General features: G+C 41.6%; 1 protein-coding gene across 1 annotated transcript in view; it reads left to right on the top strand.

Annotated features, from left to right (window-relative positions):
* The first annotated feature begins 2141 nt into the window (after positions 1-2141).
* SOHLH2 (spermatogenesis and oogenesis specific basic helix-loop-helix 2) overlaps positions 2142-26410 on the top strand; it is a 148699-nt gene continuing 124430 nt past the window's right edge. The window contains exon 1 of the mRNA XM_059681190.1: positions 2142-2189. Within this exon, the coding sequence (XP_059537173.1) occupies positions 2142-2189 (48 nt within the window). The remainder of the gene's footprint in view (positions 2190-26410) is intronic.

Below are 26410 nucleotides of genomic sequence, written 5' to 3'. Positions count from 1 at the left end.
TTTCCATCAAGAGCATAAGTAGTGAAATAGGAATTTTTAGGGGTGAAATAGGCAGATTTAGGGAATTTTTAAAATTAAGGGGGCCCATGGAAGAAACACAGGGCTACAGAGTTGCAAAAGGTTACATTTCCATAAGACAGGGAGCAGGGAGCCAGCAGAAGTTACATTTCCATAAGACAAGGAAGTTGGGGGAAGCAGCAGTTACATTTCCATAAGACAAGGGAAAGACAGAAGTTATAGTTCCATAAGATAAGGGAACTGGAAATAGCCAAAAGTCTATATTTACAAAATAAAGAAGAAGGGCCTCACATGTTCCATGTAAGATTTGACCTTTGAGCTCACGAGTTGCTATAGTGACCAAATCAGAGGGGAATAGTGGCCAATCAGAGGGGATATTGAGGCACAAAAAACTGCAGCCTTTATAAACCAGAAAAAAAAGGAACTCGGTGGGACTCTTTCCCCACGTGGAAGTCTATGCTGTAAGATTCTTCTCCCTCCCCCACGTGGGACTCTGTACTTGTTCTTCAATAAATTTCCACCTTTGCTATACCATCTTCCGTCCATGGTTTCATTCTTCGACTGCGACAGATAAAGAATCCGGGGAAGCCAGGGGAACACTGCGTATTCTAGTCCAAAAATTCCAGTATCAGTAGCATATATTTACTCTTGGGAACCACAAAGGCCATCCATCTGCCCATTTGTCTAACAATATAAATGCATATGATTCAAAAATGTTAAAGGGGACAAGGATTGGAAAATATTAAAACACTTAATTTGACTCTTATGAAGCTTGAATAAGGAAGAGATTTGTTATCTTTTTTGCTTCCTGCAACACAGGAATGATTAGTTTCTCTCACATAAATTTAGGGGCATGAATCTGTATCAGTTTCAATAATGTCTTTGTCTCTATTAGTATCAGATTTGCTAATCTAGGCCTCTGAAGCAATGCAAACTTGATTATCATAAAGAGGGGAAATACTTAAAGCTCATTTAACACTTCACACTGCCTGGCACGACTTCACCTTTGTTCTATATTGATGAGCAAACTGCCTCACTGATATTCTCAGTTCCTGATTATGGAAAAACCAACAAATAGCCAAAATTCATATCAATTAAAACGTGTACATTTACTTTCAAAAAGAATGCAGAATGATCTCATCAGAAATTCATCTTCACCTTTTCCCATCAAAATCATACAGAACTACAATAATAATTTTGCATGCCTTCAAGATCTAAATCAAGCCCCCAGAACACACCAGGACCTGTTCAGGACATAGAGGAGTTTTGCCCTGAGATAAGGGGTATTGATGGTTCAAGTGAGATCAAGAGTTTAGGCAATCCAAACTGATAAACACTATCAGATATCATCCTCTCCCTCTGTCTCTCCCCACTTCCCCCCATTTTAGCAATGGGGAAATCAGAAGCAGCAGTAAAGACCTACAAGAGATTCTGGCACTCAACAGACTTCAACAAAATGTCTAGTGAAGGCTGAATAAAGTGGGTTACATAGCAGCACTTCCAGGAGACTTCTTTTCTTATTGGCTCATTTTCTCACTTAGGAAAATGGGGACAATATTTGTTGAATCACAGGACAAAATGAAATGCTTCTACAATTTTCAATTTTTCTAAAGGTTGGAAAGAACGCAGCACTCGCTTTCCCTATCCTATACATACATTTGTCTAGGAAAAAGAAAATAAACCTGTTTGCTAATACCTAATATTAAAACTTGAAAGATTTCCCATAACTCATATGATATTTAGACCAGCCTGAGGCGGGGAAGTGGCAGTTCTAAGGCCTGTGTAATCCATCTCCCAGGGAAAGGGCCAGTCCCAGGGTCCTGTCCCCTAAGGCCCTCCAGGGCACCTTGGGCAGCTCCTCTCAGGCAGCCCTGCCGCCTGCCGCCTGACCCCCAGCCCCATCGTCCTCCTACCCGCTTCCTGCAGTCATCCCCTCCTCCACTGCAGAGCCTTCTGCTGCTTCCCCAGGTGCTCAGGCCTGAGCGGCAAGGCCACTTTAAGGGCAGCCGCCGGGCGTACGTGCCCGCAGCTGCTGGCCCCAGAACCATTAGCGCGGGCTGGTCGCCCAGGATAGCTGATCTGCGGGGAGGCTGCCCCAGCACCGGGCACGTGGGCAACGGGCCATGGCGGCCTCAATTATCCGCCAGGAGCCGAGCCAAATCTCTAGTCAGGTAAGAGGCAAGAGGCAGAGGAGGAGGAAGGGAAGGCAGCTGCGTTTGTAACCGCCCCGGCCCAGGGCAGTGGTGGCCCCTGCGGCTGCACAGCCGGCACAGGCGTCTCTCATTGCCTCATCCCGGGAGGGCAGGGGCAGGAAGGGCTACTTTCAAGGGCGGGAGCGAGCTAGGACAGAGGGTAAGGCAGGGCTCCTGAGGCTGTCCAGGCCCAAGGTCCTGGAGTCCACGCTGGGCACCTGCCCCACTCGAGGTTGGGACCAGGCTGTACCCTCCCACGAAAGGAGGCGGAAGAAGAGTGTGTTTTACAAAGAAACTTCTTTCTAGCCCTGGCACCTGCCAAACTTAAAAGCATTTTTCAGGCAGGAGACAACTGGTAGGAGCAAAAGTTAGTAGGTAGTTGGGGCTGGTGGCCTGGAAAAATGTGAATTACATTTTTAGCTTGAATATAGGAAAGTGTATGTAATGTAGGAAAGCTTATTTTCAGCACTGTTGTCTTGGCACAACTTGGGTGCTCTTCTTTAGTTTGCTTACTGGCATGGCGTTCCCAAGTGACCTTGCAGCCTTCCTCGGCGCACACCCTCATGGGCAGTTGTGTGTGGAAACCAAAGTGGCTGCCCTCTTCACACTTCTTCCCACCCTCCATGGAACTCCAAAAGCCCACGGGCCTCTTTGAAAGTGCCTTACTTATCATCCAGTAGCAGAAGCACACAATCACTTGTGTAGCTGTTTTAGGTAAAAATGAAAGGTGATTATTACCCAATTGGAGAGGTGTAAACAAAACCTCACCCATCCCAGAAAGCAGGGCAGTGTTGGCTTGCTTATTTCCCATATGAGAGGGAAACCTTTTGGGCTGTGTGAAGTTTTGTTACCTCTTAGAATGTTCTACATACTTCAATGTCCTCACTCCTTAGGAACAAGCTTTCTGAACTGGAATTATGGCCTTTTGGAAGTGGATCAGTTTAATTGGTTTTCTTAATTATTTCAAAATGGAGGCACCTATTTAAACACAAAGGAAAATAGTATTTTGTGGTGCAGGATTAGGCAAAGCTGCACAAAATGGAATTCTGAATAAAATGTCTGATTAGTAGTAAATAAATAATTGTGGTTTTCTACCCTTAAGACAGTCTGAAGCCCCAAATGAACGTTTTTTATGCATTTGAAGAGCAATTTAGTCTCTCCACATAGAGCTAAATGTTTAAGCCTTTGACTCCTGGGGAAAATGGAGGCCAATGATTGCCAGGTGAGAGCATCAGCCCCTCCAGCTCCGGTGAGTGTCAGTGCTGCTCCAGGTGATAGAGTGACATAAATTACAACTCACTAAAATGTAGAAGCCATTGGCTTGAAGCACTTGAGCACTTATTGCTACTAATTAAGGGTTTAGCCTGGGGCAGATTGCAAATGGAAATCCAGTATTTAAAAAAATCTAGAGACTGGAGTGGCTGGAATGCTACTGTAATTTCAGAAATCAGAGGGAGTGGATCAGGAGTATAGGTGACAAGGATGCTGCATTATAAAAATTGCTGCACTTAAAAGATCAACACCAAGGTGTTGTGTTGGTAGTGTTTATTTCTGAGAGGTGGAATCACAGATACTTTTTACTTTCTCATTAGGCTTTTTCAAATGTTCCAATATTTCCCAAATGTTGGTTTTGTTAACGTAAAAACAACAACATTCAAACCTATAAAGAATTTTTGTGAATTTATTTGAGCCAAACTGTTGACAATTGCTGGGAAGTGGGATCTCAAGCTATGAAGATAGTGCTCTGGAGAATGGCGGTTTTCACCTTGTTTTATGCATTTCTGGTGGCCCAGTGCACGAAATTCGTGCATGGGAGGAGGGTGTCCCTCAGCCCAGCCTGCACCCTCTCCAATCTTGGACCCTCTGGGGGATGTCAACTACTGGTTTAGGCCTGATCCCAGGATGTCCGACTGCCGGGATCGGGTCTAAACCGGCAGTTGGGCATCCCTTTCACAATCCTGGACCGCTATCTCCTAACCACTCACCTGCGTGCCTGCCTGATTGCCCCTAATTCGTGCACGGGAGCGGGGAGTTCCTCAGCCTGGCCTGCACCCTCTCCAATCCGGGACCCCTCAGGCCTGCTGGCACCTAACTGCTCACCTGCCTGCTGGCCTGATCCCCCTAACTGCTCTCCCCTGCTGGCCTGATCCCTCTAAATGCTCTCCCCTGATGGTCTGATACCCTTAACTGCTCTCCCCTGCCATCCTGATCCTCCTAACTGCTCTCCTCTGCCTGCCTGATCACCTCTAACCACCTCTGCCTCAGCCCTGCCACCATGGCTTTGTCTGAAAGGACGTCCAGAACCTCGTCTGGAAGATGTTCAGTCTAATTAGCATATTACCTTTTTATTAGTATAGATGCCACCTTGCCTAAAAATGCAGGTTGTTAGCAGGTTTTCCCATCATGGAAGGAGAGCCCGCAGTGGCATCCTGGGTTCTGACCAGGGCTTATGCACTTGTGCTTTATCTCAGCAGATGAGATTCCTAGAAGACTCTTGGATGTACCTTGAACATTTCTATCAATTTTGCCAAATCATCCTCCAAAAATGTTGAATCACTTTAAACTCCACCAGCAACCATGCATGTGCCCTCTGTCCTACTTTGATGCCAATATCATTGATTTCCCCCTAGAAGCTTCCCTCCCCTCAGCCGGGACTGCTTGGCACTTGGCCAAACTCACTGTTCAGCCCAGGACTTGATTTCCCGAGATAGAATTATGGAGGAGGAAAAATAGTTTTCCTCTACCCTTCTGAATTCTTAGCGGATGCCCTTGTAATGAAAGACAGATTACCAAGAGAAAAACCAAAGTTCATTAACATGTGTACCTCGTGTATATGTGGGAGATCCCAGGGAAAAATGAATAACTTCCCAAAGTGGCTTAAAATCCAGATTTAAATACCTTCTTTCTAGGGAAAGGGGATGGGATATGTAGGCCTCTTAGAGGAGAGTACATGATTTTTTGGAAAGATGAATGGGGGTGGGGGAGATAGTTTGTAACAAAGTTTGGATGTGATGTCAACTTCTAGTCTCCTGTCCTGTGACAGGAGTCAGTCTTCACTGGCTAATGGCACTTTTCCCATCAAGGGGACCTTTTGGGGGGGTCTGATTTTAGGCAGAGAAGGAGACTTCAGTGAAAACCTCTCCTTGCATTTGCTGTTTTTCAAGCATCTGCAGGTCAAGATCGTCAATATAACAACATGGCATATGTTGGGGTGGTCTGTTCTCTGACCTTCAGAATAAACCCAACAAAAGCTTGTTTCCTCTCTTAGATAATTTGCCACAGTAGCATTATTCCCTGGAAATAGTATTCTGACCAGTATTCTGATCACTTCCTGGGAGTGATCATAACATACCCTGTGCTTGTAGAAAGGTGTGGGCCATATCACTAAATAATCAGGGTCAGTTTTCTCATCTTGTGGAAAGGGAGATAAAGTTATGATAGTTTATCTCCCTTTCCACAGGTTTCCTGCCGGTTTGTGTCTCTGCTGCAGCCCCAGTGGTCCCAGCGCCTCTGCGGCCTTGGGGTTAGGGGCTGCTGGGTGCCGGACCCCCTGCAGGCTGTGTCTGTGCTCCTCTGACCCCAGCACCGAGGTGGGGCTTGAGGCTGCTGGGTGCAGGTCACCCTGAGGGCTGTGTCTCTGCTCCTCCAACCCCAGCGCCAAGGCTGGGCTTGGGGCTGCTGGGTGCTGGGACCCGCTGCAGTCTTGTGTCTCTGCTCCTCTGGCCCCAGCGGCCCCAGCAACCCCAGCAGCCCCAGAGCCTCCTCGGCCACGGGGCTTGAGGCTGCTGGGTGCTGCCCCCCCTGCAGAATGTGTCTCTGCTCCTCTGACCCCAGCGCCCGAGGCAGGGCTTGGGGCTACAGGCTGCAGGGACCCCTGAGGGCTGTGTCTCTGTTCCTCCAACCCCAGCGCGAGGCTTGGGGCGGCTGGGTGCCGGCCCCCCTGCGGCCTGTGTCTCTGCTCCCCCAACCCCAGTGCTGAGGCGGGGCTTGGGGTTTCTGGGTACGGGCCCTGTGTGGGCTGTGTCTCTGCTCCCCCAACCCCGCTGCCCAGGCGGGGCTTGGGGCTGCTGGGTGCCCGCCCCCCTGCGGGCTGTGCCTCTGCTCCTCTGACCCCAGCGCCAAGGCGGAGTTGGGGCCACTGGCTGCCGGGACCCCTGCGGGCTGTGTCTCTGCTCCTCCATCCCCGCTGGCAGCGCTGACCAAGCAGGCCCAGAGGCCCTCCACCAGCGGGTTGAGGCAGAATGCCTGCGTCCTCACCAGGCTTCGCTCTGCCACTTGGAGCCTACGTATGCAAATTAGCCGCCATCTTGGCTGGCAGTTAATTTGCATATTGTGCTAATTAGCCAATGGGAAGGGTAGCAGATGTACGGCTAATTATCATGTTTCTCTTTTATTAGATAGGAGGATAATCAAAGGAGGAGAAGTAAGTGGGTTACATGAAAATTCATTGGGGATAGATTAGGATGGCAGAAGAAAGCAAAGTGGGGAAACCTCTGGGATTGGATAAAAAGTAAAATGATAGACACATACTTCTTTTACATAGAAGAGCACAGGATAGTTAACAGTCAACAATTAACAAGATAACTAACAATAAAGGAATTTGTGGTTTGTGCCCTGAGGGGCCTTGAAAAAGGGAAGTTACAAGTTACCCTGACATTCCACAGGTATGTTATCTTAGATCCTCAGTAAAGATTGAAGTTGATCTTTGTCAGGGAAGATACTGGCCTAAGACATGACTACCCACTATAAAATGCTTTTTAATGAGAAGGTTTTAATTTCAGACCATCTTTATGGTTACTTTAGGTCTCTTGAGTTTGCAAGGCCACCGCACAGGCCTTCCCTGAGTTACTCAGATTAGCATGTGTCCCTTTGTCATCCACACTTTTATTTTTTTTAAAGGTGCAATAAGCAATTAAAATATTAAATTTATTTTTCCATCATGATATATTCCCTCTATGCCCTTTTCCTCCTCCACACCCGCCTCAATCACTCCACTGTTGTCTCTGTGTTCTCTTTTTTTTTCTTTTCTTTTCTGTTTAATCCCTCCACCCACCTCAACACTTCCCACCACCACCAAGCTATCTGCCTTCTCTCTATTTATGAATCTGTCTCTATTTTGCTTGGTAGTTCAATTTAAATAGGAAAAAAAAGTCTGCCAAAGGAAATCTAGCATTGGTTCAAGTTGTGGTGCGTACAGGTGAAAATCTTAAATGTACTAAGAGGCAGTTTTCCAGTTTTCTTTTATTATTATTATTTTTTAAATACATTTTATTGATTTTTTTACAGAGAGGAAGGGAGACAGATAGAGAGTTAGAAACATCGATGAGAGAGAAACATCGATCAGCTGCCTCCTGCACATCTCCCACTGTGGATGTGCCCGCAACCCAGGTACATGCCCTTGACCGGAATCGAACCTGGGACCTTTCAGTCCACAGGCCGGCGCTCTATCCACTGAGCCAAACAGGTTTAGGCTCTTTTATCATTCTTATCAGTAGATTCTTCTCATTACATATGTTCATACTAAACCATCAACAAGATCTTTTTAACTGATAAATATTATGATTTAAGTTGATTAGAAGCTATTCAGTTAATTTGCGTGACCTTGGGATAGTGTTCTAATTTGTCTGATTTCTAACATTACCAGTATGCTATGGCACTAATTTTGTAGGGCCGGAAAAGAAGACTTTGCAGGAGAGCAATCGGTTCTTCTTCCCAAAGTTGCTTTCTTTCATGCTCCCTCTGTGTTCTGGTGCCAGGCACTCTGCAAACTTAGACTCCTGTGCAGAGGACTGCTTAGTGGTGTTGCACTTCCTCATAAGTTTGTGGGTCCTTCTCCCACTTCTTGGATTTCTCCCCACTCTCCAGGACCCGCACTCTGTCCTTCACTCCACAAGACTAGCTGAGAGGTTGGGGGAAATAGAGAACTGAGCCTCTGAGGTGCATGCAGTCAGAAGGACCAGGACTAGCTAGCTAGGTATGGGATCAAGTTATCAGCTGATGTCTGCTATTCAAAACTTACCTTTGCTCCTCAGTAGGCCCAATTTCCTGAGCCCTATGGCTCAAGTAATGCAGAGAGCAGTTTGATTTAAGGCTGTTTTCACTGCCTGAGGTGCTCACATTTTCCTAATTGTACCTCTCCCCTTCCCCAAGTTGATTTGACATTTTTCTGTACTCTTTGTGTTCAGGTTTGGTATTACTTGAGAAAACATGACAATAACAACCGCCTACAGGATATTGTACACACATTTCTTCTTATAACAGTCTTTTGAGGTATTATACCCCAGATTAGGATCACGTAAGTATCTTCCTAGTAAGTGGCTGAACTAGGGTGACAGACCCTGGTCTATGTGCCTTGAAAGCCTTTGTTCTCTTTTCACTGCATAGAGCTGTTACAAAAGGAGCAGTGGTAACAGCTTTGGTGGAACTGAGGCTCATACACTATACTTCATGAGTTCCAAGGATTGAAAGCCATACTTACTTATCAGCAGAAAAAGGACTACTAGAATGTAAGCTCCATGGTGACAGGGACTTTGTCTAATTGTTCACCTTATATTCCCAGCATAGCATCTGCCCTATGGTAGGGCTCAGTAAATATCTATGGAGAGAATAAATAGATTTCAGCCATATTTAAGAAGATGCAAAGTAGCAGGATCTTTTAAAGGAAAAGGAAATAAACCTTTCTAATTGAGAGTTTTACAAGTTATTCATAGGCTAGGACACCCTGATTTATATGTGTTTCTCCTATATAATAAAAGGGTAATATGCAAATTGACTGAAAAGCAGAATGACCAGTTGCTATGATGTGCACTGACCACCAGGGGGCAGACACTCAATTCAGGAGCTGCCCCCTGGTGGTCAGTGCACTTCCACAGGGGGAGCACCACTCAGCCAGAAGCCAGGTGAGCACAATGGCAGTGGCAGGAGCCTCTCCTGCCTCCTAGGCAGTGCTAAGGAGCAGTGAGCAGGCAGGTGGTAAGGAGAGAGGGCTCCTGGACTGCAAGAGGGATGTCTGACTGCAGGCGGACATCCCCCAAGGGTTCCCGAACTGTGAGAGGGCGCAGGCCGGGCTGAGGGGACACCCCCCCCCCAAGTGCACAAATTTTCATGCACTGGGCCTCTAGTTTTAGTATAATTATTAATAGCATCCCTTTTCATTCTCAAAAATGTCTCCGTTTGGAAGGTAAATGCAAAGGTCACCCTATCTGTAACAGATAGGTTGTTTTTGGACATTTGTAGGTTAATTCAAAAACAAAATTAGAATCACTCCTTTTATGACCACTTGTTAAACATTTTCAATGCTTAGTGTTTGGTTCACATAGGAACATATTGGTACAGAGGAAATCCTGTGCCATAATGGTGATTTGCAAAGTCTGCACTAAAAGCATCAAGGTGGCTCAGAGTCTCATGTGCTCCTACAGTACTATTAGAAATGAGGAATGTTTATTAAATGAAAAGGAAACATTCTCTAGAAGGGTGTTTCACTCATCGAAGGTCCTAATATTCTCTACTATAGAAATTCAAAATTTCAAAGCTCATTTGAAAGTGTTATGCTGTTGTCATAATGAATGATATTTGAAGGAAGTAGAAAGGAGAGACTGGTGACATGGGTTGATATTCTGCTACGAAAGGCTATAGAGTTTGAATTTTTATCCTGTTTAAAACAGGGTGAGGCAGGTGAGCAAGATTGGCTCATGATGGTGAATTGAACATGCATGTCAGTGTCTCCATACACCCAGACTCTATGGCAGGAGATATTTTAAAATGTAAATAACATGGAGAGAAAAAAAGGGGGGGTATTCCAAATTAAAAGTGCAAGGAGACATAACAACTAAATGCAGGTCCTCAATGGGATCTTGGCTTGAACAAAGCAGCTTTTCTGTGAAAACACACACACACACTTCCACAAGAAAACTTGAAATTTAAAAATCAGATAGAATCAAATTGCCACTAAAACAAAGGTACAAGAACACAGTTTAAAATACATAAAGAAGAGAAGAAATGGGAGGTCAAGCAATTCTAGTGACAGTTCAGGCAGAATGTTAGGTGAAATAATAATGAAATGGGCTAGAGGGCACTCACTTGGTGATGAAGTTAGCTGCATGCTGAATACCTGGGCCAGTGGAACCCCTGAATTTCTTTAGCCCTTGGACTCTCTCAGCTCACTCCCACTACAGCTGGAGCCATAGTTCTTTTAAACCAAGGATAAAGCCCAAAGAAAATGAGCTATATGTAGTACAATTATGTGTAGTAACAACAGGTTCTTGTTAGAAATTTGCAGAACTGTATAACTGAAAAGGATTAGGAAAGGTGCTGGGGTCCAACCCCAGCAGGTCCAGGGGTCCCCAAAGGTGTGGACGGAGTCAGCGAAGAAGGAATGACACGGAGGCAACGTTCAGGTGATCATCATAGCCAGGTTCTGTAGCTAGGTTCTCTTGCCAGGTTCTGTCCAGGTTCTCTAGCCATGTTCTCTTGCTAGGTTCTTCAGCCAGGTTCTGTAGCCAGCATCTCCAGCCAAGTTCTGTGTTTATTGTCTTGTTACATCTGTGTTTATACCAGTTGATTTTAATCCTGTCAATTTCTATTCCAAAGGTTAGGGTGTTTCTTATCTCCATTCCAGGGAGTAAAGATTATGTAGCTTAAGCGTGATTGTTCGTAGTTAAAGTGATTAACTACCCGCCTGGCACTTAGTTAAGGGGTTTTTATTCCCTCTCTAACTTCAGGGAAAAATCCCTACCTGGGGAAACAACCTTTCTTGGAGAGGTGACCTTGGTTAAACACATAGCGCCAAGAAGGGGAGCAAACACATCAAGAACAGTATGCCATATAAGCCAGGTCCCCCGAGACATATGCTGTGCAGATGTTTCTTCCCTGCAGCAACTGTGTCAAGCAGCAAGGATGGACCAGCTTCTGGCAGAAAGGCAACTCTGCCCATGAGGGAAATATTTCAGAGTAAAGCTTGCTGTTTTTTGACAAATTGTTAGTCCCAGCCTCTGCTCTCCAATCTTTGCTTCCATTGTTCCATCCACTCACACCAAGGTTGTTGTTAGTTGTCCCTTTAAAGGAATCAGTAATTGGGGAAACAGACCACCTCAACTGCAAGGGAAACTACTTAAAACCATCGACTTAAACCATGACTCATTTTTATGTTTGGATAACCAAGGATCACCAGACATGAACAGAACTAGATGTAATGCACAGACACTAGACAAAAATTACCAAAAAAATCTTAGAAATGAGCCATTTACATTAAACAAACTGAAACTGTAAAAATTTTTAGAAGGACTGAAGACTGAGCTGTTCATATGAAAAATAAAGTTAAGGAAGTCTCTCAGAAGTTGAGACATGAAGGATCAATTTAGAATGTCTAACCCAGGGGTGGGCAAACTTTTTGACTCGAGGGCCACAATGGGTTCTTAAACTGGACCAGAGGGCCAGAACAAAAGCATGGATGGAGTGTTTGTGTGAACTAATATAAATTCAAAGTAAACATCATTACATAAAAGGGTACGGTCTTTTTTTTTTGTTTGTTTTATTCATTTCAAACGGGCCGGATCCGGCCCGCGGGCCATAGTTTGCCCACAGCTGGTCTAACATATAATGGGAGATTTCTAAGAAGAGACAAAGACACAAAGAAGAGGGAATAAAGAAATAGGAAATTCTAGAGCCAAAGATCCTCTGAGTGCCAAGTATGATCAATAAAACCCATGTCCAGCACATCCTAGAAAACTATTAAAACTCACAGCAAAAGAGAAAAGCACCATAAGAAAAATAAAATAGCTTATTCTTTTCATCAGAAACTTTGGATGCTAGTATTATCAGTGGGATGGGGTTCTTGGGGTGCCCCTGGAATAAGAATTTCTGGAGGCCCTTATAAGAGTTATTATAGAAAGCTTTATTTCTGTGGAATTATACCCTAAGTTTCCAAGGTCCCATTTTCCTTTGTCCTGTCAAGAAAAAGTCCCATTTTATTTTTAGCAGGGCTAAGGTAAAAGCCAGTGTCCAGAGTTTTGCTCCATGTTGGAGAACAACTCCAGTCCAGCATCAGGCTAGCTTAGTTTATGTTCCTTGCTATAGTCCATTAGTCCATTGCATGTGGGGTCCATAGGGCGACATGGCTAGGGGTGGCGGGGGGAAACATAGGCAGGAGCAAAGCCAAATGAACCAGAGAGCCAAGAGTCAAGAGCCAAGAGAGAGAGCGAATGCCTTTGTCTCTAGGCTCTAGGGGAGTATGTATTTCCAAATATTCATGGGCTTGCATTGGCCCTGCCCCCTCTGTTTCCAGGTTAGATTGACAGCAAGCACCTTCCCTATATCACCCCAACTTCACTGTGCATGCCCCAATATCCCTGTTTGTTCAGTCCCTTTCCCCAGTGTTTGCAGGGAATGGGCCCGTGGTTCCCTGAGGAGTGTGAAGTTGCAGCATCCTAGTGAAGCTGCCTAAATGACATGCCTATAATGTCTGGCCTCCCTTTGCTCCTTTTCTATTATTAATAACCAGCTAATTACAATGGTATCACTAAAATAAAATATCCCAGTATCTTCAAAGTTCAGAGAAAGAAATTTTGACCATAGGAGTACTTATTGGGCAAACTTAACACTGAATTGTGATTCCCTAATGCCACTTAAATAACAGAAATAAGAAGTCTAACTCCCAAAATATTTTATGAGCAGCAGGACAGAAAAGGAAAAAATTTGATCAGTAAAAGAGAAGGAATGAGAAAGAAGAAACAAAATTCAATATATGGGAAATCTGAAATAAGGTAAATAAAACCATTTCACATTAAGTTCTAAATGTTTCACAATTAATAGTTAATTACATCACATTAATAACAGTTAATGCCACTAATGTAGTGTATAACTTAAATTCTTATATTAAAAACTGAAGTCTCAGATTGTGAAGAAAAACTAAAAATTCAAATATATGTCATGTACAAAATTCACACAAAAATCAAAATAATATAGAAGGGCTCAAAATAGAGTGATATGAAAAAAAAAATGCTTTATATCAGAAAAAAAATTCAGGTAAAAAGGGTTTAAAAGACAAAAAGGTATATTTCAAACATATATAGTTTTAAAAGTAATTATCAATATATGATATTTAAATATTTAATATATAGCCCTGACTGGTTTGGCTCAGTGGATAGAGCATCAGCCTGCGGAACGAAGGGTCCCGGGTTCGATTCCGGTCAAGGGCATGTACCTTGGTTGCGGGCACATCCCCAGTGGGGGGCGTGCAGGAGGCAGCTGATCTATGTTTCTCTCTCATTGATGTTTCTAACTCTCTATCCCTCTCCCTTCCTCTCTGTAAAAAATCAATAAAATATATTTTAAAAATATTTAATATATACATTATATATCATATTGTGTATATTAAATATTATAGTCATATGAATATGTATAATTATCAACCTCTATATATATAAAAGGCTAATATGCTAAGTGTCCTTCCACCTGTTTGACTGGTCGTGCACTTACCACCAGGGGGCAGACGCTCAATGTAGGAGCTGCCATGCTGCAGTGACTTGGCAAGGGTGGTTCTCTGGTTATGCACCCTGAAACCAGAGAGGAGGGGGCTGGATTCCTCATGGTGCCATGTGATTCCACCTTTGGCCATGGGTTATGTTGTTGCTGCACACTGTTGCCCCCGAACCTGGTTAACTGCACACTTGCGTTTGCGTTCCACACCCTGTATGACAGCAACTTTGCAGGGTGCCCTCTCGCACTCCGGGACCCCTTGGGGGATGTCAGAGAGCCGGTTTCAGCCCGATCCCCGCAGGCCAGGCCAAGGGACCCCACCTACCAGAGGGACCCTGCTCACTCTGCAGATGCCCTTGAGGGACCAAGGGAGGTTGGCTCCAGGGCGTGTCTGGCCCATCTCGCCCAGTCCTGCCCTGCCAGCCACCTTCTAATTAATTTCCTTTCAATGTGCATGAATCCATGCACTGGTCACTAGTGTACCCATAATTAGAGTCTATAGTTAGAGAAATTGACAAACCATAATTAAAGAGGGAAGTAGACTTCTCTAATTTATCTCATAAACTGAAAGATCAGGGCTACTAAAATAAGTAAGAAATCAACAAGTTCAATCTAAAATATATGAAGAGAATATATGCCCAACAGAAAATACACATTGTTCTTAAGTATCCATGGAACGTTAACAACAGTTGGTTGTCTGTTAGGCCACAAAGAAAATATCAACAGCCCAGCCAGTGTGGGTCAGTGGTTGAGTGTCAACCTATGAACCAGGAGGTCACAGTCTCTAAGGAGGTCACAGTCTCTAATAAAGCATTGCCAGGAAAAAAAATGAAAGCAAGATGAATTAAAAGCAAGTAATAAATATTATCAATTTTAAAATTAATACATTTGAAAAGGTATGTGAAATGGACTTTTAAAAATATATATGAACAAAAGTAAGAGGAGGTATAAAACCTACATTTTTGAATTCTAAGGAACTATAAAAGGTAATTAAACCCCCTCTCTAAATGACATCAGGCTCAGATTTCACAGAGATGTTTTACCTAAACTTCAAGAAGCAGATAATTTCTATGTATTACAAGATATTTAAGACTATGGAATAATACTGAAACTTCCTATTTTATTCTTTAAGGCTGGCATAACCCTTATACTCAAACCAGATAAGACAATGAAATAAAAATTGTATCTGGTTTCACTTATGAACATAGACACAAAAAACTAAAATAAAAGGAACGAATTTAATTCATTGTACATTACACATTATTCCAGCAATGCAATGATGGCTTGATATTAAGAAATCTATTAATGTAATTCGCTACCTAACAGATTAAAGGAGAAGAAAATGTTGTTTACTAAAAAAGCATTTGGTAAATTTTAACACCCATTTCTGATGAAAAATTCTTAACTTTCAAGTACAAAGAAACTTCTTTAACTTGATAAAGGTTATCGACCAGAAACCTTTTGTATCATATTTATTGGTACAAGCATTTGAAATATTTACACAAAAGAAAGAGGCAAGAATGCCCATTGTCACTTCTGCTATTCACCATTGTTTGGAATATTCCAGCCAATGCTTTAAGATCAATAAATATAAGGCATATATTATGGAACAGGGGCAAAAATGTCCTTTTGAAGGCAGTATGACTATCTATCTGGGAAATTCAAAAGTATCAACTAAAAGGTATTGTAACTAAATAGAGAGCACAATAAAGTACTTGAAGCAAATTCCTTATACAGAAATCAATGGCATTTCTCTGTCAGCTATGATCAATCAGAAAAGTAGTGAGAGAGAAAAGCTATACCCACCACAAAACTCTGAAACCTTGAAATAGTTAGGAATAAATATATGAGGACACATGCAAAATCCATATGAAAGAAACTGTAAAACTGAAGGACATTAAAAAGGCCAGAATTCTAAAAAGGCCAGAATTCTGTGAATCATACTTCTTAGATAGATTTGATACAGTAATGACATTTTCTAATTAATCTTTAAAGTAAATGTAACCATAACAAAAATTTTGACAGGGTTCCTGCAAAGCTTATGTTAAAATTCTGTTGGAAAAGAAATTGTGGGAAAATATGTAAGAGCCAAAATGAAAACAGCAAGAACCATATGTGTTATCAAATATAAGGCATACTATAAAGACCCAGAAATTAAACAGTGTGGTATTAACCAGGAATAGGGAAACAAATCAATGGATCAGAATGAAGCTCTGGAAAACAATACATATAATGTTATTTGGGTAATTAACTCTGCATTTGAAAAGGATGAAACTGGATAACTCCTACCTTATGTTAATCACCAAATAAATTCTAAATAGGATAAAAAGCTAACTGCTAAAGTAGTACCATAAAAGTATTAAAATACACTGTCAAAGCATATCTTAATTTTTTTAATTTTCAGTAAGAGATGATATACAATATTATGTTTCATGTATATATTATATAACTTATAATGATTACCCTGATAAATCCAGTACCCATCCGACACCATACATAGTAATTATAATATTTTTTATTATCTTAATATTTATTATATTAATATTAATATTTTTTATTATTAAAACATCCCCATGACTATTTTGTAGCAACCAATTTGTAGTTCTTATTCCCTTCCTCCTTTTCACCCATCTCCCCAACACCCCTCTCATCTGGCGACCATCAATTTGATCTCTGTATCTATGAGTTCTTGTTTTGTCTGTTTATTTTGTTTTTAAGATTCCACATATAAGCAAAATCATATGGTATTTGCTTTTCTGTGACTTACTTCACTTAGCATAATACCCTCTAGGTTTATCCATGTTGTCCCAAATGGCAAGATTTTTTTTATGGCTAAGTAATATTCCATTGTATATATGTACCACTTCTTTATCCATTCATCTATTGATGAATACTTAGGCTGCTTCCATATATTGGCTATTGTAAATAATGCTGCAGTGAATATAGGGGTGCATATGTCTTCTTGAATTAGTGTTTTGGATTTCTTGAAATAAATTTCCAGAAGTGGAATTGCTGGGTCATATGGTAGTTCTTTTTGTAATTTTTTGAGGAACCTCCATACTGTTTTCCACAATAGCTGCATCAATTTGCATTCCTACCAACAGTACACAGGTGTTGCCTATTGATTGATATGTACTTATTGCCATTTTATTATTTTCTGGCTGTTTTGTAATTTTTTTTCTTATCTTGCTCCGTTTGTGATTTGATGATTTTCTGTAGTGGTATGCTTAGATTCCTTTCTATTTATCTTGTGTATTAATATAGGGTTTTGCTTTGTGATTATCATGAGGCTTACATAAAACATTTTATGTTTATACTAGAGGCCTGGTACACGATTGACTATTAAGTTGTGGGTTTATTTCTGGCCTCTCTATTCTGTTCCATTGATCTATGTGTCTGTTTTTATGCCTGTATCATGCTGTTTTAATTATGATAGCCTTGCAGTATGGTTTGATATCAGGTAGCATGCTTTTTCCAATTTTACTCTTCTTTTTCAAGATTACTGTGACTATTTGGGGTCTTTGATGGTTACATATACATTTTTGGATTATTTGTTATAGTTCTGTAAAAAATGCCATTAGTATTTTTTCCCCTTTATTGAATAAGATATTACAAATGTGTCCTTACCCCCCCAATGTCCCCTCATCCCCCCAACCCTGCCCTCACCCTCACCCCCTGTTGTCCACATCCATCAATTATGCTTATATACATGCATACAAGTCCTTTGGTTGATCTTTCTGATCTCTACATCTGTTTTTGTTCATCAGTTTATGTTCATTATAATCCACAAATGAGTGAGAGCATGTGATATTTATCTTTCTCTGACTGACTTATTTCACTTAGCATAATGCTCTCCAGCTCCATCCATGCTGTTGCAAATGGTAGGAGTTCCTTCCTTTTTACAGCTGCATAGTATTCCATTGTGTAGATGTGCCAAAGTTTTTTAATCCACTCATCTGCTGATGGGCATTTAGGCTGATTCCAAATCTTAGCTATTGCAAATTGTGCTGCTATGAACATAGGGATGCATATATCCTTTCTGATTGGTGTTTCTGGTTTCTTGGGATATATTCCTAGAAGTGGGATCACTGGGTCAAATGGAAGTTCCATTTTTAGTTTTTTGAGGAAACTCCATACTGTTCTCCACAGTGGCTGCACCAGTTTGCATTCCCACCAGCAGTGCACGAGGGTTCCTTTTTCTCCACATCCTCGCCAGCATTTGTCATCTGTAGATTTGTTGATGATAGCCATTCTGACAGGTGTGAGATGATACCTCATTGTCGTTTTGATTTGCATCTGTCAGATGATTAGTGACTTTGAGCATGTTTTCATATGTCTCTCAGCCTTATGAATGTCCTCTTTCAAAAAGTGTCTATTTAGGTCCGTTGCCCATTTTTTTAAAATATTTTTTATTGATTTTTTACAGAGAGGAAGGGAGACGGATAGAGAGTTAGAAACATCGATGAGAGAGAAACATCGATCAGCCGCCTCCTGCACACCCCCCGCTGGGGATGTGCCGCAACCCAGGTACATGCCCTTGACCGGAATCGAACCTGGGACCTTTCAGTCCGCAGGCTGACGCTCTATCCACTGAGCCAAACCGGTTTCGGCCCGTTGCCCATTTTTTGATTGGGTTGTTTATCTTCCTTTTGTTAAGTTGTATGAGTTCCCTATAAATGTTGAAGATTAAACCTTTATCGGAGATATCATTGGCAAATATGTTCTCCCATGCAGTGGGTTTTCTTGTTGTTTTGTTGATGGTTTCTTTTGCTGTGCAGAAGCTTTTTATTTTGATATAGTCCCATTTGCTTATTTTCCCTTTAGTTTCCATTGCCCTAGGAGCTGTGTCAGTGGAGAAATTCCTTCGGTATATATCTGAGATTTTGCTACTTGTGGATTCCTCTAATAATCTTATGGTTTCCTATCTTATGTTTAAGTCCTTTATCCATTTTGAGTTTATTTTATTTTTATTTTTATTTTTTTTTAACCTCAGAATGTGATCTTTATTTATTTATTTTTTTAAAATTAAATCTTTATTGTTCAGATTATTACATTTGTTCCCCTTTTTTCCCCCCATAACTCCCCTCCTCCCAGTTCCCGCCCCACCCTCCGCCCTCACTCCCCACCCACTGTCCTCTTCCATAGGTGCATGATTTTTTCCAGTCTCTTTCCGCATCTCCCACACCCCTTTCCCCACCAAGAATAGTCAGTCCATTCCCTTTCTATGTCCCTGATTCTATTATGATCACCAGATTATTTATTCACTTGATTCTTAGATTCACTTGTTGATAGATGCATATTTGTTGTTCGTAATTTGTATCTTTACCTTTTTCTTCTTCTTCCTCTTCTTAAAGGATACCTTTCAGCATTTCATATAATACTGGTTTGGTGGTGATGAACTACTTTAGCTTTTCCATATCTGTGAAGCTCTTTATCTGACCTTCCGTTCTGAATGTTAGCTTTGCTGGATAAAGTAATCTTGGTTGTAGGTTCTTGGTATTCATCACTTTGAATATTTCTTGCCATTCCCTTCTGGCCTGCAAAGTTTCTGTTGAGAAATCAGCTGACAGTCGTATGGGTAGTCCCTTGTAGGTAACTGGGTTTCTTTCTCTTGCTGCTTTTAAGATTCTCTCTTTGTCTTTTGCTCTTGGCATTTTAATTATGATGTGTCTTGGTGTGGTCCTCTTTGGATTCCTTTTGTTTGGGATTCTCTGCGCTTCCTGGACCTGTAAGTCTATTTCTTTCACCAGATAGGGGAAGTTTTCTGTCATTATTTCTTCAAATAGGTTTTCAATATCTTGCTCTCTCTCATCTTCTGGCACCCCTATAATTCTGATGTTGGTACGCTTGAAGTTGTCCCAGAGGCTCCTTACACTATCTTCGTATTTTTGGATTCTTTTTTCATTTTGCTTTTCCAGTTGGGTGTTTTTTGCTTCTTCGCGTTTTGAATCTTTGAGTTGATTCTTGCGCTCCTCTGGTCTGCTGTTGGGTGTCTGTATAATATTCTTTATTTCAGTCAGTGTAGGCTTAATTTCTAGTTGGTTCTTTATCACAACATCCAGGGTCTCATTAGATTTCTTGAGGATCTCACTACATTTATCGGCGGTCTCACCAGTCTTTTCCAGGGCCTTACTAAGTTTATCGGCAGCTTCTAGACAGTTCTTGAGAGACCTTAAAAGTGTGATTTTGAGCTCTATATCTTCCATTTCTGAAATTTGCGTCCTGTTTCTTTGTCTCCACATTTTTTTATCTTTTCTTAGTGCACCCCCTAGTGGTCTTTGTGCGCAGTCTTGTAGTTAAGCCTTGATTGTTGTTGGTAATACCAGGGGTGATTTGACCTCCAGGCTAACTGGCTATGAGAGTCAGCTGTGTCTGCAGTGGGAGAGCTTTGGTGCTGGATCTCTAGGGCGGTGCTAATCTGGCCTTTGCCTGAGCTATCCGGCAAATGGCTCTATGCAGGGCTTGGGCGGGGCAGGTCCCCGGGGATCTACAGGTGGGGCGGAGCAAGCAGTTATGGCTGCTCTCAGTTCCGTCCCTAGGGGCTCTGCCTCTCAGAGTCCCAGCAACCGCTGCAAGCCTCGGAGAGAAAGCTGCCTTCGAGTTCCAACCGAAGCCAGACAGTCCTGCTTCTCCAGTTTGAGTCTGGGTCCCCAGAGACTCGCCCGGATCTGGAGCTCAGAGTCTGAAACTCCCTTCCGATTGAAAACAACAACCGCACCCTCTGCCGCCAGCCCGCTCGCGCGCACTCCACACCTGAGTATTTCACTTCAGCACTGCGCCTCCTCTGAGACTGGGTATGATATTCTCTTTCCTCCTAGTTGTAGAATTTCCACTCAGACAGCCTTCCTGTGGTTCTGGATGATGTCTGTTCTGTCCTTTAGTTATATCTCTGAAGTGGTTGTTCGAGGTAGCAATCTCCGGCGTTAACCTATGCCGCCATCTTGGTTTCCTCGTGTCTTGAGTTTATTTTTGTGTATGGTGTAAGTTGGTGGTCTAGTTTCATTTCTCTGTATGTGTCTGACCAAATTTCCCAGCACCATTTATTGAAGAGACTGTCTTGACTCCATTGTATGTTCTTGCATGCTTTGTCAAATATTAATTGAGCATAGTGGTTTGGGTTGATTTCTGGGTCTCTATTCTATTCCATTGGTCTATATGTTCTTGTGCCAGTACCAGGCAGTTTTGAGAACAGTGGCTTTGTAATACAGCTTGATATCTGGTATTGAGATCCCTCCTACTTTGTTCTTCTTTCTCAGGGTCGCAGCAGCTATTCGGGTTTTTTTTTTTTTTTTACGAATCCATTTACTTTTATTTCAAGGGTTTCTTAAAAGTTTATAATCATTTCTGGAAACTCTAATTGCGTATTTTAAGAGTTTTACCACAATTAGAGAGTTTTGTTACAAGTAAGTACTGGAACCATAAGGATTTTATTTTATTTTATTTATTTTTTTCTTTTTTAATTAAATCTTTATTGTTCAGATTATTACATTTTTTCCTCTTTTTTTCCCCCCCATAACTCCCCTCCTCCCAGTTCCCGCCCCACCCTCCGCCCTCACTCCCCACCCACTGTCCTCATCCATAGGTGCACGATTTTTGTCCAGTCTCTTCCCCCATCTCCCACAACCCTTTCCCCCTCAAGAATAGTCAGTCCATTCCCTTTCTATGTCCCTGATTCTATTATAATCAACAGTTCATTCTGTTCATCAGATTATTTATTCACTTGATTCTTAGATTCACTTGTTGATAGATGCATATTTGTTGTTCATAATTTGTATCTTTACCTTTTTCTTCCTCTTCCTCTTCTTAAAGGATACCTTTCAGCATTTCATATAATACTGGTTTGGTGGTGATGAACTCCTTTAGCTTTTCCTTATCTGTGAAGCTCTTTATCTGACCTTCAATTCTGAATGATGGCTTTGCTGGATAAAGTAATCTTGGTTGTAGGTTCTTGGTATTCATCACTTTGAATATTTCTTGCCACTCCCTTCTGGCCTGCAAAGTTTCTGTTGAGAAATCAGCTGACAGTCGTATGGGTATTCCCTTGTAGGTAACTGAGTTTCTTTCTCTTGCTGTTTTTAAGATTCTCTCTTTATCTTTTGCTCTTGGCATTTTAATTATGATGTGTCTTGGTGTGGTCCTCTTTGGATTCCTTTTGTTTGGGGTTCTCCGTGCTTCTTGGACCTGTAAGTCCATTTTTTTCACCAGGTGGGGGAAGTTTTCTGTCATTATTTCTTCAAATAGGTTTTCAATATCTTGCTCTCTCTCATCTTCTGGCACCCCTATAATTCTGATGTTGGTACGCTTGAAGCTGTCCCAGAGGCTCCTTACACTATCCTCGCATTTTTGGATTCTTTTTTCATTTTGCTTTTCCGGTTGGATGTTTTTTGCTTCCTCGCATTTCAAATCATTGACTTGATTCTTGCGCTCCTCTGGTCTGCTGTAGGGCGTCTGTATAATATTCGTTATTTCAGTCCGTGTATGCTTAATTTCTAGTTGGTTCCCCAATATAAGATCGAGGGTCTTATTAGTTTTCGTGTAGATCTCATTAAGTTTATCGACAGCTTCTAAACAGTTCTTGAGAGACCTTAAAAGTGTGGTTCTGAACTCTATATCTTCCAATGACAATTTTATCCTGTTTCTTTGTCTCCGCATTTTGTTATGTTTCCTTGGTGCACCCCCTAGTGGTCTTTGTTCGCAGTCTTATAGTTAAATCTTGATTATTGTAGCTAGTTCCAGGGAGGGTTTGACCTCCAGGCCAAGTGGCTATGAGAATCAGCTGTGTCAGCAGTGAGAGAACTGCTGTCCTCTAGGGAGGTGCTAATCTAGCCTTTGCCTGAGGCTATCCGGCAAATGCCTCTGTGCAGGGCTTGGGCGGGGCGGGTCACACAGGATCAACAGGGTGGGCCGGAGAGAGCAGTTATGGTGGCTCTCAGTCCTGTCCCCAGGGGCTCTGCCTCTCTGAGTCCCAGCACCCGCTGCAAAGCTGGGAGAGAAAGCTGCACTCGTTCTGAACGAAGCCAGACAGTCCCGCTTCTCCCGTTTGAGTCTGGGTCCCTAAAGACTCGCCCGGATCTGGTACTCAGAGTCTGCGACTCCCTCCCGATTGAAAACAACAACCGCGCCCTCCGCCGCCAGCCCGCTCCACGCACTCTGCACCTCAGAATTTGACTTCAGCACTGCGCCTCCTCTGAGTGTCCGTGTGCGTTTCTCTTTCCTCCTAGTTGTAGGACTTCCACTCAGCCAGCGTTCCTGTGGTTCTGGGTGATGTCCCTTCCGTTTTTTGGTTTCACTTTTGAAGTAGTTGTTCAAAGCAGCAAACTCCTGCGTTAACCTATGCCGCCATCTTGGTTCTCCAAAACGGGTTTTTATTTTGTTTGTTTGTTGTTTTTTTTTTAATTCCAGATGAATTTTTGGAGCGTTCTTTCTAGATCTGTGAAATATGCTGTTGGTATTTTAATGGGGAGTGCATTGAATCTATAGATTGCTTTGGGTAGTATGGACATTTTGATGATGTTGATCTACCAATACATGAACACGGTATGTTTTTCCATCTGTTTATGTCTTCCTCTATCTCTTTTTTCAATGTCCTGTAGTTTTCTGGGTAGAGGTCTTTTACCTCCTTGGTTAAGTTTATTCCTAGGTATCTTAATTTTTTTGGTGCAATGGTAAATGGTATTGTTTTTTTAAATTTCTCTTTCTGTAAGTTCACTGTTTGTGTATAAAAATGCCATAGATTTTTTGGCGTTAATTTTGTATCCTGCTATGTTGCCAAATTCATTTATTATGTCTAATAATTTTTTAATGGAGTCTTTAGGGTTTTCTAAGTACAGTATCATGTCATCTGCGAATAAGGACAATTTTACTTCTTCTTTTCCAATTTGAATGCCTTTTATTTCTTCTTCTTGTCTGATCACTTTGGCTAGCACTTCCAGTACTATGTCGAACAGGAGTGGTGAAAGTGGGCATCCCTGTCTTGTTCCTGTTCTTATGGGAAATGGTTTTAGTTTTTGCCCATTGAGTATGATGTTGGCTGTAGGTTTGTCATATAAGGGTTTTATTATGTTGAGGTATGATCCCTCTATTCCCACTTTGCTGAGCGTTTTTATCAGAAAAGGGTGTTGGACTTTGTCAAATGCCTTTTCTGCATCAATCAATATGATTATGTGATTTTTGTCTCTCAACTTGTTTATGTGATGTATCTCGTTTATTGCTTTGTGGATATTGTACCAGCCTTACATTCTTGGAATAAATCCCACTTGGTCATGGTGTATGATCTTTCTAATGTAATGCTGGATCCGGTTTGCTAGAATTTTGTTGAGGATTTTAGCATCTATGTTCATCAGGGATATTAGCCTGTAATTGTTGTTCTTTGTGGTGTCTTTATCTGGTTTTGGGATTAGGGTAATGCTGGCTTCATAGAAAGAGCTTGGAAGTGTGCCTTCCTCTTGAATTTTTCTGAATAGTCTGAGAAGGGTTGGCTTTAGTTCTTCTTTGAATGTTCAGTAAAACTCCCCTGTGAAGCCATCTGGTCCAGGAGTTTTGTTTGCTGGAAGTTTTTGATTACTGTTTCAATTTCATCAGTAGTTATTGGCCTATTCAGGTTTTTTGATTCTTCCTGATTGAGATTGTAAGCTTGTATTTTTCTAGGAATGTGTCCATTTCATCGAGGTTGTCCAGTTTGTTGGAGTAGAGTTGTTCGTAGTATTTTTGACAGTCCTTTGTATATCAGTAGGGTCAGTTGTTACTTTAACTCTTTCATTTCTGATTTTGTTTATTTTGGTCTTTTCTCTTTGTTTCTTGACGATTCTGACTAGCAGTTCATCAATCTTGTTAATCCTTTCAAAGAACAGCTCTTGGTTTCATTGATCTTTTGTATTGTTTTTTTTGGTCTCTATGTTGTTTATTTCTGCTCTCTGATCTTTATTATTTCCTTCCTTCTGGATACTGTGGGGTTTTCTTGTTGCTCTGTTTCTAACTCTTTGAGTTGAAGGGTTAGATCATTTATTGCCAGTTTTTCTTGTTTTTTTTTTGAGGTAGGCGCTATGAGCTTCCCTCTCAGGACTACTTTCATTGTGTCCCATAGATTTTGGATTGTTGTGTTTTCATTGTCATTTATTTCCAGGATGCTTTTTATTCTTTGATCTCACTGGTAACCCAGTCATTGTTTAACAGCATGCTATTTAGTCTCCAAGTGTTTGATTTTTTTTCAATGTTTTTATTGTAGTTGATTTCAAATTTTATGCCATTGTGATCTGAGAAGATGCTTGTTATGATATCTATTCTCTTGAATTTGAAGAGACTTTGCCTGTGTCCTAATATATGGTCTATCTTTGAAAATGTCCCATGTGCACTGGAGAAGAATGTATATTCTGTAGCTTTGGGGTGAAATATTCTGAAGATGTCAATTAAGTCCATCTGATCTAGTGAGTCATTTAGGATTGCTGTTTCTTTGCTGATTTTTGGTTTAGAGGATTTATCCAGTGGTGTCAGTGGGATATTAAAGTCCCCTACTATTACTGTATTGCTATCGATCTCTCCCTTGATATCTTCCAGAAGTTGTTTTATGTATTTGGGTACTCCTGTATTGGGTGCATATATCTTTACCAGAGTTATATCTTCTTGCTGAATTGCTCCCTTTAGTATTATGTAGTGGCCTTCCTTATCTCTTGTTATGGCCTTTACTTGGAGGTCTATTTCGTCAGATATAAGTATCACAACCCCAGCTTTTTTCTCATTTCCATTTGCCTGAAAAATTTTTTTCCATCCCTTCACTCTCAGTCTGTGTGAATTCTTTGTTCTGAGGTGGGTCTCTTGCAGACAGGAAATATATGGGTCATGTTTTCTTATCCATTCAGCTACCCTGTGTCTTTTGATTGGAGCATTTAATCCATTTACATTTAATGCTATTATTAAAAGTACTTGTTTGTGGTCATTTTTATTCTTAATGTTTGTGTTTCTTCTTGTCTTTCTGTTTCTTCTTTTTACAGCAGTCCCTTTAGCATTTCTTGCATTGCTGGTTTGGTGGTAATAAACTCTCTTAGCCCCTTTTTGTCTATGAAGCTCCTGATTCCACCTTCAATTTTGAATGTTAGCCTTGCTGGGTATAGTATTCTTGGATTCTTTCCCTTGCTTTGTATATTTCATTCCATTCCCTTCTTGCCTGGTGTGTTTCTGTTGAGAAGTCAGCTGATATTCTAATAGGAGATCTCTTGTAAGTATCTTTCTGTCTCTCTCTGGCAGCCTTTAAGATTCTTATTTTGTTGTTTGTGTTTGCCAATTTAATTATGATGTGTCTTGGTGTTGGTCTTTTGGGGTTCATCTTGTTTGGCACTCTATGTGCTTCTTGGACTTGTGTATTTTTTTTCTTGCCAGTATCTTCAAACAGGTTTTCTATTCCTTGCTTCTCCTCCTCTCCTTCTGGTATCCCTATTAAGCGAATGTTGTTTTGTTTTGCATTGTCCCAAAGCTCCCTTAGGCTCTCCTCTTGCTTTTTAAGTATTTTTTCCCAGTTGCTCCTGTGTTTGTGTGTTTTTTCCTACCTTGTCTTCTAATTTGCTGATGCGATCCTCCGCCTCTTCTAGTCTGCTGTTTACGCCTTCCATTGTGTTCTTTACTGCAGCTATGTCATTCTTCATTTCCTTTTCATGTTAGTGACATTCTCATTCAGCTCCTTATAATTCTCATTGAGTTGTGTGTATTTGTCATCCAGCCACTTGAGCATCCTT

This window comes from Myotis daubentonii, chromosome 2 (genome assembly GCF_963259705.1).
Source record: "Myotis daubentonii chromosome 2, mMyoDau2.1, whole genome shotgun sequence".
Lineage (NCBI taxonomy): Eukaryota > Metazoa > Chordata > Mammalia > Chiroptera > Vespertilionidae > Myotis > Myotis daubentonii.
The sequence above is the reverse complement of the archived record's forward strand: the minus strand, read 5'-3'. Positions and strand labels throughout refer to the sequence as shown.